At 40.4% G+C, this 14,228-nt stretch overlaps 1 protein-coding gene across 2 annotated transcripts in view; it reads right to left on the reverse strand.

Moving 5' to 3' along the window:
* Positions 1-14,228, reverse strand: part of arhgap24 (Rho GTPase activating protein 24) — a 93,510-nt gene that overhangs the window by 51,248 nt on the left and 28,034 nt on the right. For both annotated transcript variants that reach the window (XM_074690025.1, XM_074690026.1), the window contains one exon: positions 6,739-6,826. In XM_074690025.1, coding sequence (XP_074546126.1) covers positions 6,739-6,826 — 88 coding nt within the window. The remainder of the gene's footprint in view (positions 1-6,738; positions 6,827-14,228) is intronic.

The following is a 14,228-nucleotide window of genomic DNA, read 5'->3' on the forward strand; positions in this document are numbered from 1 at the left end:
TGAATCCAGACGGTGATCCAGATCACCTCCAAAATTTAATCACTTCTTCCTTATCCCATAATGAACATTTCCTGAAATCGTCATCAAGATCCATTCGTTACTTTTTGAGTATTGTTCACAGACAAACAAACAAGCTCTCCTAAAAACATAATCTCCTTGGTGGAGGAAATAAAATAAAGAAAGCATAGAATAACTACCCCATACAGACACACACTCACACACTTTTTGGAGGGATTCAAAGACAATGACAACCTGAAGACCTGAGGGCTCACAAGGGCACATACAATAAAAGCAAATGTGATACATAAGGAAGATCAAGACCATATAAAAACTAATAACCCTAACTAACAATCCCAAATATTTTCAGATTGAAAACTAGACTGACAACCCTCAAAGCTAAACTGCTGTAACTAATGTTTGACATCAAACATGCTAACTCTTATTATTTCCAGTAGCCGTGGTGTAATTATGTCTCAGGCAGAATCACTTTTTCAAGCTTAACGGTGCCTGATTTATCCCAGTCTTCAGCTCTCAAGGCTCTCAAAACCAGAATGTTTTGTACAAGAAGCTGTACTTTCAACTTTCAGACACTCCCTGTCATGTAGGTGAAAACCTAAATGACATAATAAGCAGGTTTCTGTGGATTTTAAGCTCTAAATGTACTTAAAACACAGAGCCGTGTGTTTATCTCAGAGAAGACTCTCTCCTCGTACAGATGTCCTGATGCAGCTCATTTCCAAACCTCCCCGCCCTCCCAAGACAACGGACATCTCTGTACAACTCCGACCCCCCTCCAACACTTCCCGTCTGTCCGCCTGCCAGCGACTGTCCGCGCGTTATGATCGTGCTCATTCAGGGCTCTATTTAGCCCAGTGGAATAAATGTGTTGTGTTTTCCTTTCATTTACTCTCTTTCTGTGAGCCTCTGTGAGACTTCTTTATTTGCTGTTTCACAACAAGAAACTGTCTTGTTTTCCATCATTACCAGGGTGTAGCAGTGGATGTTGCAGAATGAGGAAAACAGTGTGGTAGTAATAGTGGTGTTTCAGGGAGCGATGAGACATCAAGTCTGTGGAGTCGTGATGTACTTTAGGAGCCCATGAGGCTTTTGTAGTGAACATGCGGGCAGTCGCTGATTTGATCTCCATGTTTTGGTCTGAGTGAGTAATTTTATGGCATCTGAGGCACAGTCATAACAAACACAACCTTTGATGGTCTAAGAAGAAAGTTTATGGGTACAATGTGACCAAGTGAGTAAAATATAAGCCAACTTATAAACCCAGAGATAAATTCTTACTGGAGAACACTTATTTGGGGTTTTTTTGGTACTTATTCGTCAGATAAGAAGACTGACACCAATTTGAATTCTCAGATGTGAAATTTTAATGAAGGGAAGTAAAACACTACATTCAAACTAGAACATCCAATCTCCCTCCCAAAAATTTCAACTCTTCCCAACGCAGGGCATAAAGCATAATCAGTCAGTGTTGACCTCGCTTCCAGAAAGAGGAGAAACACAGAAACTAAAGGTGAAGTCATTAATAAATTACTGCAGGCATCTTACTTGGCCTCCAAACTTTAGCCTAAAAACTTTTTAGGATATGAGCTCTGGAGGAAACTTTTTCTAATCTATTTCTTAATGATGATCTCTTACATTCATCAGAGAGAAGGAAAAGGATAAATTACCTCTGCTGCTGCAGTGTTAAATTACTGTTTTCCCCAGCTGTACAGTATTCTTATAGCAGTTATAAACACATCAGATCTGTATTGGTATTATCTACAGTTAAAATACAAAATCACTTGTATGGTGTGCTATCTGTGGATTGACATTTTATGTACACTCAATGCCACTTTGTGGGGCACACGTTGCCAGTTCAAGGTTGGACCCCCTTCTCTCTTCAGCACTGCCTTCATTCTTCTTGGATTAGATTCTTTGGAAATTTTGCTCCATATTGACATGATAGCATCACACAGTTACTGCAGATTTTTCGGCTGAACATCCACAATGAGAATCTCTCGTTTCACCACATTCCATCTGGTGACTTTGGATGCCTTTGGGGTACAGTGAACTTAAAACCAGCTTGAGATGACTTAAGCTTTGTGACATGGAGTGTTATCCTGCTGGAAGTAGCCGTCGCAGGATGGGTATACTGTGGTTGTAAAGGGATGGACATGGTCAGCAACAATACCTGGGTAGGCTGTTGACTCTAAACCATGATCCATTGGTACAAAGGGCCCAAAATGTTTACGTCAAATGCTGGGCCCCAATGCAGACACCAATGCCATTTTGGTGAGCCTGTGTGGACAGTAGTCTCAGGCCCCGTACACGACGAAGTTTCATCTGAAAATGCTGAAAGGCAGTGAAAAAAATCTGCGTTTACACGAAAACGCCGAGGGACTGACAACGCTGTAGTAAGCATGCCAGGCCTGTAGTCAACGTTACAGCTGTCTTGTCCTGAAGCTGCTTTAGGGAGATCTCCACCGAAGTAGAGTTGAGCCGATCATCTGGTGTATTGGGGAATAATAAGGTCAAAAGTGGAGCAACAGATGCACATTTTGTATAAAGACAGTCAGCAGATACAGTAGATTGAGCAGCACAAGCACAACACTGTAGTTCGCTATGATTGTAACAGTGGTACCGTTGTCCTGTAAATGTGCTCGTGAGGAGCAGAGTGTGACGTCAGCGTTTCCACTGAAAACGCCGGCTTACTGTTTACACAGCATTGGTGTCGGCAGCGTTTCAGAAAAATTCCACTCTGGGGCCGTTTTCAAAAGTTTGCGTTTTAGGTCGGCTGAAACGCCGTTTCTGTGTAAACGCGAGGCTGAAACGCAACAAAACTTTTGCGTTTCACCCTAAAACTGTTGTCGTGTAAACAGCCCTTAGTTTCCTGTTCTCAGCTGACAGGAGGGTCACCTGGTGTGGTCTTCTGATGCTGTAGCCTGTCTGCTTCAAGGTTGGGTGTGTTGTGTGTTCAGAGATGATCGTCTGCATAACTCGGTTGTAGCCAGTGGTTATTTGAGTTACTGTTGCCTTTCTATCATCTCCAATCAGTGTGTCCATCCTCTTCTGACCTCTGGCATCAACAAGGTGTTTAAGCCCAGAGAACTGCTGCTCACTAGATATTTTCTCTGTTTGGACCCAGCCCATCTGACACCTACAATCATGTGGCGTTCAAATGTAAATCACCTGTCTTCTCTGTTTTGATGCTCAGTTTGAACTTCAGGTTGCCCTGACCTTAGTTCATCAAGTTGCTGCCATGTGATGGGCTATTTGTGTTAACGAGCTGTTAAACAGGTGTAACTCATTAAGTGGCTGATAAGCATTATTCACAGCAGTAGAGCTGCCCAACAAGGTTAAAACTTCTCTCGAGTCTCACTCTCACCAAGAGGCAAAAAAGATACAACACACTTTCTCATGAACACTCAAAATCCAATAAAAATAACTGCAACACTCCAGCAGATGGCATCCTTTAAAATGAGCAGTGTAGTTTCTGTGTCTTTATCAGAAATGGCACAGTGTACATTATCCACCATAAAGCAGATGTAAATGCACAGAAGTTAGCTGGGAGGCTAGTTTTTATCAGCCGTCTCTGGAAACAGCACCTGCTTATACATGAATATCCTGTTGTAACTGTTCCTGCAGGTTGAGGAAACTGAGTCACTGGGTTTTGAATGTGTTTTCCCCTCATAATACAGTTTGCCATGTGGAAAAAAAGGATATAAAAAGTGTTTTTAGCTTTGCCTGGAAAACACTATGTCTCAGAGTGAAGAGAAACTGGGAATATGTCTCAAATAATATGCAGCAATATCTCAACAATATGGTATGGAAGGACAAAATGCCAAGACTGGCTCAAAAGCCAGCGTTTTTCTTTGGTTATTGTTACCTGTATTTAAAAATGAACACGGAGTTTCCATCAGGAGTCTGGTGCTACCTGGCACAGAACAGAGATTCAAAAGCGCCTTCAGCAAAAGAAAAGATTACATCAACCTCATCTTTCCAAAGAAAAGTATTTGCAATCCTCTGCAACATCAAACCGTATACTCTGGGCACAAACTTTTCTGAGTGAGCGTGGCTGCTGACTTCAAAGTTTCACTTCTCTGAACTAAAAGTGTGAATTCATCTATTTGTGGTGATTTTATTTTTAATCCAAGTTGCATGAAATTAAAAATAGGGAAGTGAGAATGCGAGCTGAGGTAGCCGGAACTTCCAAACCTCAGCCTTTTTTTCACAACCAGAAGAAATATATCTACCCAAGCTTAACCAGAACTCTAAAAGTAGACTGATTACTTGGACACTTGTGGGATCTCTATCTGGTCATATTGTGGTTTTGGGCATCTCATGACTGATATGCAGCAGGTTTATGTTTCCCAACAGCTTCATAAATGCCATAAATATCTCTGAGGAGCTGAAATCCTGTGCTTTTAGACTTTTAAAGGTGTTTTTGACAGCATAAACTTCCCTCCAAGCTAGGGACTTTTTGAGGACTATGTGCTTTTTGACCACGGAAACTGGTGTTCAAATTTAGCTGGCTGTAGTACTTTCCAAATGTCCAGGAACGTTGGACCTGCAAGCTGAATATTTCTGATTGGTTGAGCATCCACAGTGTTTTTATTTTCCCCTCTTTCCACAATGTCATCACACCTAGTTGTGATTGAAGCATGATCAAAAGGTGAATTCCAATTCCTCCCTTAACCCTCAATCTTAACCCTCATTCTCTACCCTCAATCTCAGTGACACTCAAAACCAAGTGTTAAGGGCTATTTCGTGACTTACAAATGGGACACCCCTTAAATGCAGTTATGTCTTCAGTCTGTGGGGGCAGCACTCTGCCCAAGCTGCATTCAGTCTGCCAAGGCAGACTGAATGCAGCTTGACATAGGGACAACATTGTTTATTATTTTTCATATTAGCAATGTTATCCCTGTCAGTTTCATCATGAGCCAGAAACAGCAATCACCGACGGGTCTGCGGGTTTTTTGTGGCCTGACAGAGAGAAAAGACCACTCTGTTTATCTTAGTAACGTTAGCTAAATACAGTAGAATATACGTCAGTCCTCCGTTGCTATACAGTGTGCAGGGCCCATTCATATGCTACTTGTGTTCGTCCGTTTCGTCCTTCGGCCCGTAATCATGAATGAAGCTGTGCACTAAAACCGGGACCACCAGTCCGGCTGGCAAACATTGTCAAATAAAATGAATGTTATGCAGCAATGAGGTCAATGATCCGTGAAGAGGGCTTAAATAAGATGATACAATGGTTTTCGTAATATATTTCTATTTCATATTGACGAAAATACTTAATTTGTAGCTTGTTCTTTTTGCCGCTTTGGAAGCCATGTTTGTTGCGGTGAAGGTGGTGAAAATAAGCAATGCATTCTGGGTGGCCCCTGCTCCCAAGGGTGGTGCCAGAAAATCTCAATTTGAGGGGCCGTACAGCACTCAAACTTGTCCCTTAATTTAACATTCTGAGAATCGGGACAGCACTGGCACTTTGCAGGATCGCGCATTTTTGAGATTGAGGGTTAAGGGAGGAATTGGAATTCACCCAAAACCTGCCTACTGGTCTAGAGAGGCGTTGGAATTGCTTTATTTTGTCTCCATACCTCAACAGCCTGAGTTACAGAATCTTCCCGGGAGGAAGATTGGGAATGCAAACAACAAGGTTCTAAAGGGACTTAAAGTTCCTGGAACTTCAGTTGTCTTCTTTGATGAAAAAATAAAAAACATTGCACAGGTGCACTACCATGTACCATCTCATGAGTGACAGCCAACGCTTTGTGATTATTGCCCAAAAATAAAAACTGAAAAGACAATTTTCTGTCTTCAAAACAACATCTGGACTTTAAATCTGTCAGCTCTGGCCAACCGTCCAATCACTCATTTAATTTTTGGCGCCAAATACCCTGCCTTTAATCAACCTTCACTGACAAATGTTTGGATGGACATAAGAAGAAACCATGTGAGAAAATGTTCTTAAAGTTACAAAAGAAAATCTCACAAATACACCAAAAAGAGAAGACTCAGATCAGTAAAAGTCAAGCAGTGTCTGCTGCACACTTCCTGGGTTTTCTCTTGAGGGTTGATCAGCTGCTCTTCTGCTACTGTTTCTTTTCACCAGCTGTCTCTCCTTCCTCTGTGTGCGATTATGTGTCTTTAATATCTATTCCATATACTCACATTCCTGACATTACTCACTCGCCTTGGAAAATACCCTCAGATTATTTGTCTTGTATTCAGCTGTTTTCTATACAGTCTTCTGGTGGCTCTGTGTGTATTTGTCTTCAGGTTTTTATGTCAGAGCGGTCAGTGGTTCTGTTTTTGATTTTATATGGCCAGCAGCAGAATTATTTGCGTTGGTTTCAGAGTCATATGAAATGATACCTTTGGATGTGCAGTAATTAAAGCTGGGGTCACCAGGCTGTTAGGTTTTAGACAGAAAGAAGATTGGTGAACTATTGGTGAAATTAAAACCTGTGTGCAAGAAGTGGAATGTTTGGATGGCAGGGATCCCAGAGGCTCCTCTTTGTTCTGTTTCTAATGACATTTTCCCTCTTTAACATAGGGCACACCTCAACACACGACCACACAAAGCTAGAGACATAATTTTTTGGATTAATGGAGCGTATCAGAAACTTTAACCTAACCCTTATTTCAGCTCTCATCAATGAATAGAACTTGTTGAACTTCTCAGCTCTTTTTTATCCTTTGTAAAATCTGAAATAGTTTCTATCGTCTTACCTGGAATGACCTCGAAGAGAAACTTCCCTCCATCATCACCGCTGGTCGGATGCTCTGAAACTTTGTTTCCAGGTAAGAAAATTGCTCCCTGTGGAAGAAAGAAAACTCGATCAGGGACTAAATCTCAAACCATGGACATAAACACATGCATAACTTTTGCAATGACGCTTGTTTATCAATTCACTGCTTACCAAAATAACCTCTGATAAAGTATAAAGTTCAGGGTTTTTAATCTGTTCTCTTTTTGGTGCAACAATTTGTTTTTTATGAGTTTAACTGCAGAAAACTGCCCTCATTTTCAAACTACTAAGACATGGCAGACGTTTATAACAGTTTATCTGAAAAATGTAGATCATGGATTAACAAAACCATGTTTCATATGATGCCATCAAAACTTTGTTTGAACCACTCTCTTGAATTCAGACAATATCTTACAACTTTCACTGACAGTTGAAAACATTTTACCAATTGGATTTAGAGATTTTATGACATAAATGAATCTTAACTATAGAGTTTACTAGCAGTTCATTCAATATAGTGAAATATCTGCATTAGTGAACCCACTGTTTCCTCGTCTACTCGTATTTGTTCACAGGATGGATCTGCCACCAGCAATATGGCCGATATGCAGATGTATCACAGCAGCAGGAAAACACAGCCAATTTGGCATCTGCATAAAAAATTCTGTGCCTGAATTGGTAGAGACGTACGGTTCCAATTCTTTCTATCAGGTACCAGTCTGATATAGACTCAGAAAGTTAGATATAATATAAGTGACAACATTTCAGCCAAAAAGAATGAGAATAAGAAGGACGATAACTAATGTGGCTCAGCAGTCTGGAGGTATTTCACATTGGTTTCACCACAAAAACGCTGATGGCAACCTGCAATATGTGCAAGTTTAATTCCTCATTTGTCCAGTATTGTTATTGAATGATACCAAAGCCCAGATATTGGTACTGAAAAGTTTGATTGGCGTATCCTTACCAAGCAGTATATTGGTTAAATCTAGATTTAGCAACTTTCTTTTTGTGTTTAAGTTTTGGCAGCTCTGATAACATAAAAAGAGACAAAAAGAATATTTGTGTTGATTAGATAACTAAAGGCTTGATTGTCATTGAAATGTTTGCTGGACCACAGAGGGGGCAGCTGTGGCTCAGTGTTAGAGTTGTCGTCTCTCAATGGAAAGGTTGGGGGTTCAATCTCAACACCTGCAGTCACTTAGCAAGACAATAAATCCAAAAAACCCTGCTGTATGTTCAACAGTGCTCCTGCCCAGCCACACAAGGGGTTACAAGCCTGGACGAATTTGGAGGTGTGTGTTAGGAAGGGCATTTTATGTTGGAAAGACATCTGATCTGCTTTGAGGATCCTTAAGAAAGGAAAAGCTGAAAGAAGTTTGTTGGTTCATAAAGGAGATGCCAAAGAGGTTCCACAATACATCGAAACTGTCCCGACGATGCTGTGCGCTGGATTATTCTTGATAAGAAATCAAATAAAATGAGATGAGATGCAGGATTGATTTCTCACATGACTCATTAGACCCTGGCTGCTGACCACTAAATAAAATTCTGGTTTCAGGCATTCTGCATAACATTGAAACCATGGGGGTCTGTGCAGAACTTAATAGTAGTTAGGTTTGAACAACATTTTTCAGACTGACACTTCTCATCAGTAAGAGTATTACTTCTAGAGACAATAACTACTTTAAAATGAACCAACACACACTCAAAACATGAAAACCATAACCACTAATTTACAAAGTACATGCAAGTGTTAATCCTGTGAGTGTTCCCTTGTGTAGTCCTCTGATCATGACTCTAAAAAGGATTACAAACAGCAGCAGGTCTGTCTTTTATGTACTCAGTGACTTCCCACTGATCAACCGGCACATCAGCACCACATGGCAGCATCTGACACCCATTAGAGTGCCCTCTATCTGGCTTAATGTTAATGCACACAAGATGTACGTGGCAACAGCTTCAGTAATAAGAACAGGATCAGAGGGGAGTCAGTTTCCTTCCTGCTGAGGGGGACTGCTCTTTAATGAGCCACACTGAATAACTGTGACAACCAGGAAGTGGAAACCCTACCTGAGGCCCCAGATGAAGTGGCTTTTGAGGGGGAGGGGTCGTAAAGACAGGACAGACATGAGGAGGAATGAGGGAGAGGAAGATGTGTTTGATGTGGTTGTAAGGGAGGGAATCTGCTCAGTGTCAGTGTCCTGGGATTTAACGGGTCTTTAAGTGAACACAGATCTTTGTGTCATCGACACTGAGCTGATGTAAGACAAACAAGAGACAACTTGAATGAATCATGTGTGGGTGCTATAGACTTTGTAAATGTGAGCCTTATGGACCGTGTATAGTCTCTATATACAATAAAACCTCAACACTGCTGATGTTCCTCCGCTCTTTCACAGCCATACTTTCCACACTGACATCCTCCCTGGTGGGCTGTTGTTTGCTGCAGACAAACCCGACCACAGACAGAGGGATATTTACTCAGCAAAGACTATGGCAGTTGCACCCAACCCAGCGGTGGGATGAAAAGGCCCGGCCCGTTTTGGGGTATTTTTATATCGTTGTCAACTTGGATGAGGTCACTTTTTGGAAACAGAAGAATGACACAAACCCAATTATCTTTAATGCAGCAACAGAAAGCAAAACACACACACATACACACACCAAGGGAAATCTGTCTGAGAAGCGCTGCAGCAAGCGACTCATGCTTACAAACAGCTTTAAATGAAATGAAGCTTGGTGTGTTTTTGTGCAAGCAAATACCTGATTACTCACTATGACTCCAGGTCTGCTCATTTAACAGCTTCCTCGCATTTTAGTCAGACCTGCCTCTACACACTTTGGCAATGTCCAAATAGGACAATTTATTTGGTCATAAAACAAACATTTTACTGCCTTGTTTTGGAGCTTTTTTTGGAGAAGAAAGACTTTTGCTTTCATAAATTAAGCTCTAAGTAAGACTGAGACATTCAACGGAAGCTATTAGCCATCAATAACCACTCCATGACAAAGATATACATTAAAATATGTATGCTATAAAAGGAGTGGGATTAAACTGCATGAGATTTGGAGCCTTTTTTGACATCTTTCATGGTGCTAAAAGAGGAGTCCCATCACAGTTCAATAACAAATAATTACAGCTGATTCAGAGCTAACTACTGTTTGCACATTCCCTTTTATTTCAAACCTTTATTACATGTCACAAAGGAAAACACATAGAGGTTTCTCTCATTTCAAGTAAGGGATGGGTACCGAATTAGGTACTTTTGTAGGTACCGACCAAATTCTGTCAAAAGTACTGGGTACTGATTCCGGTAAAATCGAAAGGTACCATGTTTAGGTACCTAAACGTATCCTTGTGACTCTGAGGGAGTGGAAGAGTAGGTGATTTTCCATGCTGGACATGAACTGAGCATTAAAGTGTTTTATATTAAAGAATAAATATGTTAAATTGAAAAAAAAATAAAAAAACAAGATTTTATCATTAAACAAGTTGATATTTATTGCCGCATAAACACAAAAAAGTACAAAAAATAGGTACCGTTGAGTATCGACACTGATTGCCAGGTACCAGGCAACAGTACCGTATCGTTTCAAATGTGAAAGGTACCCATCCCTGTTTCAAGTGTTGTTGAGATCACAGGCATAGTAAACAATGAACAAACACACATTAGTTCTATAACCCTTGCTGTGGTTAGGGATGGGTACCTTTCACATCTGAAACGATACGCTACCGATGCCCGGTACCTGGCAACCGGTACGGGTACTCAACAGTACCGATTTTCAGTACTTTTTTGTGTTTATGTGGTAAAAAATATCAATTTGTTTAATACTAAGATATAAAAAATCTTCAATTCAACATATTTATTTTTCAATATATAACCTTACAATGTTGTGTTCATGTCCAGCATGGAAAATCACCCACTCTTCTAGTCCCTCACAGTCACAAAGATTCATTTAGGTACCTAAAAATGGAACCTTTTGATTGTACGTGAATCGATACTCTGTACTTTTGACAGAATTCGGTCAGTACCTGTAAAAGTACCTAATTCGGTACCCATCCCTTGCTGTGGTTGTAACATCATTTCAAAAACTGAAATAATTTGAGACATAGTGATTTGAGGTTTAAGTCTCAAGACTGATTTAGATTTAGGTACATTTTTTTTTGGAGAACATAAAGTATTCAGTTGAGTCAGAAATAATGCTACAAGGTCATGAGGTGAGGGCGAAAACATACTTTTTTTAAGCTGAGGTTTACAGAAGGGTAACCAGTGATTTTTACAAATCTAATGATGTTGTCATTCTTCTGTTTTTTCTTTTGACTCAGCATTTCCCTAAAACTGCTCTGAAAACAAGAACTTTTCCAGCCACAGTGTCTGCAAAAGTGGACTGAATAAGATGTTTTAGTTAAGAGATAACCTCAGTTTGTTAAATAACGATATGATGAAATAAATGACTTTAAAGAACAGGACAAGTGTCAAGATAATAAACAAAGTGCAAATCACTGTGAGACAGAAATTGATTTCCAATTAAAAATGTTCACCCTCCAGTCAATTGAGCAGAAGTTATTGTGTCGCAGGTCATTTAAGAGCTCATTAGACCTTGACTGGCTGATTAGTCGCCTTTTTATCCAATAATTACAGTTCAGTGACCTTTCACAGGAAGGAATTCAAACTCAGCAGGAGGTCTGGATACAGCACTTTATGTGTGTTATTTGTTTCCCTACCTGTCTCAATTTTTACCCATGTGCCTGCTAAAAAACTTGTGTATTCAAGTGGCAAAGAATTAAAAAAGGTTCCTCTGCTCCCATCGCTCCACTGAGTCCATCAATCCAATAAATGTCATCGTTATTTCACAGTTATAAAACAGGAAGCTTAGGTCTTCTGCTCCGTCTGGCTGAGCCTTGTTTAAAAGCCACAGTAAAATCCACAGCTGCCATGGCAAAACATCCACTCAGATATTAACACGCCAATCAAACGCAACAGGGCAGAACAAACGGAGGCCTTCATTAATTTCTGTTTACTCCCTGGATTAAGTGTGTGTGGATGACGTGAGAAGGAAGATAAGATAAACCAGGAGAAGAAAACACTGAAAAGTTTAGAGGCTTATATTTCCCTGATATGATCTGAACAATAAATGCAGGCAGATTTTTACGCATCACATATCTACGTACAAACACAACACCAGACTTTCAAGCAAACAAATGTGTTATGTGCTGAGGAACCCGGCACAAAGAAGAGCAGAAAACATCAACAAAAAAGTTTCTTTGGCAAACAGAAAATCCATCAAAAAGTACGAAACCTATACGACAAAAAAAGAGCAAAGAAGCCAGGAGTGATTTATGTGCAAGCACCTTAAAGACACACACTGATCTGCTACCTTCTTACAGGAAAACCTGTCACTGCTGCAGACAGCTTCCATCTTCACTGGAGGAAAAGCTGACTTACAGCAAGTTTCATAAAATTCATCTCAAGTTTTGGAAAAGGATGAGTCTGGAATGTGAAAGAAGATAACCAAATAAATGTTTTTGTACAGACTGATTACTTTTACATAGAACATAAAAGCCAAAGCAATTACTTTAAAATCTAATAATAGTAAGAGCTCTGACAGTATGGGTTTGTTCAAAAAGGAACGCAGAATGTATCCCAAAGTCTTTATTCAACCTTGAAAATGACAGAGTTTTTTATGTTTCTTTAATAAGTAATGTCTTTAAGTAGCCATATTAAAGTCAGAGGGCTTTTTGGCTTTATGTGTTTTATGGATTGATCCATCCTTTAGGCTAATAAACTACAAAACATGGTCCAGCAGGGATCTCTTGACATTGAAAGTACAAATTTTGTCAGCTGTCACAGGACGATTTGAGGACTGGTGTATGGCTGCCAGTATGGAGATTGAGGGAGGGTTTATTCTGCTTTTTCGTATTTCAAACATGGACAATCCTAGATGTTTATGCTAAACGTGTGCTAGTGATGTGAAGGTCGGCTCCTTCCAGAGAGCCAGCTCTTTGGACGCAGCTCCAAAAGAAGACCAAGCTCGAAAACAAATGAACAAAACACTGCACACAAACCCACAGAAGAGAACCACATCAGAGAGAACCAAACTTGGCATTCATATTTTCATGTTTTTGCATACCCAACTCATCATCCCCCTATCTAACACATGGTAGGATCCTCAGCTGTGACTGAGCTGAATGGCTGAGTGAGAGCTGAGCAGCGAAAGAAAAAAAGCTGGGAGCCAGCTCTCACTTGATTGGAGTTGATTTTTCTGATTCACCATAAAGCACTGGCTCTTAGAGCTGCATCTTTTGATCATGACACATGACTAATGACACTTATGCACAGGGGAACAAAGCAATGACATGTCATCCACTATTATATAGCTTAATGCTAATATTCATAAGCTAGTTGATGTAAAAATGCTTATGAGGACATAATGCCAGAGTCTTGTCCTACACAGTGAGTGATTCCAAATATTAGGGTGCTCAAAAAGTTACTTTAAGGTAAAAAATGAATTTCTATCAGGACAACACAAGGGACAGTGTATTATAAGTTAGAAATGGTCTTCTGCTTAGAAACGTCAAACCCTGTTACATTTGTGACTAAATTTGATGCGATTCAACCATAGACTGTATAAAACATGGACGTAGTCTCACCCGATGTCACCCATCTGTTTCTGAAACGGCAAATGAAGCCCACCGGCTGTAGCAGCCATATTGGTAGTGGCAAGGGCTTCGCCTACAGCTATAGGGCGCTTGTCTGTCACGTGATCCTGAGCTGTGCCTCTGATTGGGCGAGCTTGCGATCTTAATATCCTCTGAACGGCCGAGTTAGGAAAAAATTCACCCCCCGTACAGTGGGTGCCGGTAGTAAAATTAGCAACTCAGACAGGAGAAGTTTTTTGAACCAGGCTGTAAATAGGTTAAATTTTGCTTTGAAAATTTTTTTGGCTTGGTGTGTTTGTGACTTCTGATACTTCTGGAGCCAGCCTCAAGCGGACACTCGAGGAACAGAAGATATTAGCACTTCCACATTGTCTCATATTCTTAGACCGGAGGTTGCCGCTTGGATTCAACACCACAAAGCTTGGGCTCCAGCTGCATACTCACTTCTCACAAGGAAATGTTTTTTCCAGAGAGGTACAAATACCACGACACCTGCACATACCTGGAATTCACGGTCGTTGACAGTTTCAACTGCAAGTGTTTATGAGGGAAAAGTGCTCAGAAAGCAGAACTTGCAGAAACTTGTTGCAATTCCAGTGAGAGTTAATTGACTTTCCCATCCATCAATAGAAAGTTTATTAGACATGCAGCAAACATCCAGAGAGAGCAAGAAATCATTTCTGTATTTAGAGCTCCTGTGATGAATACTGAAACCTAATGAGTTAAGCCTGCTGAAGAAACTTCTGCCAACATTTTTGTTAATGCAAGTTTTGATGTCAGGAAAACAACAACGCTCATTTCCCTGA

Source organism: Halichoeres trimaculatus, unplaced genomic scaffold (assembly GCF_033239565.1).
Source record: "Halichoeres trimaculatus isolate MK-OKI-2021-1 unplaced genomic scaffold, fHalTri1.1 fHalTri1_scaffold_16, whole genome shotgun sequence".
Taxonomy (NCBI): domain Eukaryota; kingdom Metazoa; phylum Chordata; class Actinopteri; order Labriformes; family Labridae; genus Halichoeres; species Halichoeres trimaculatus.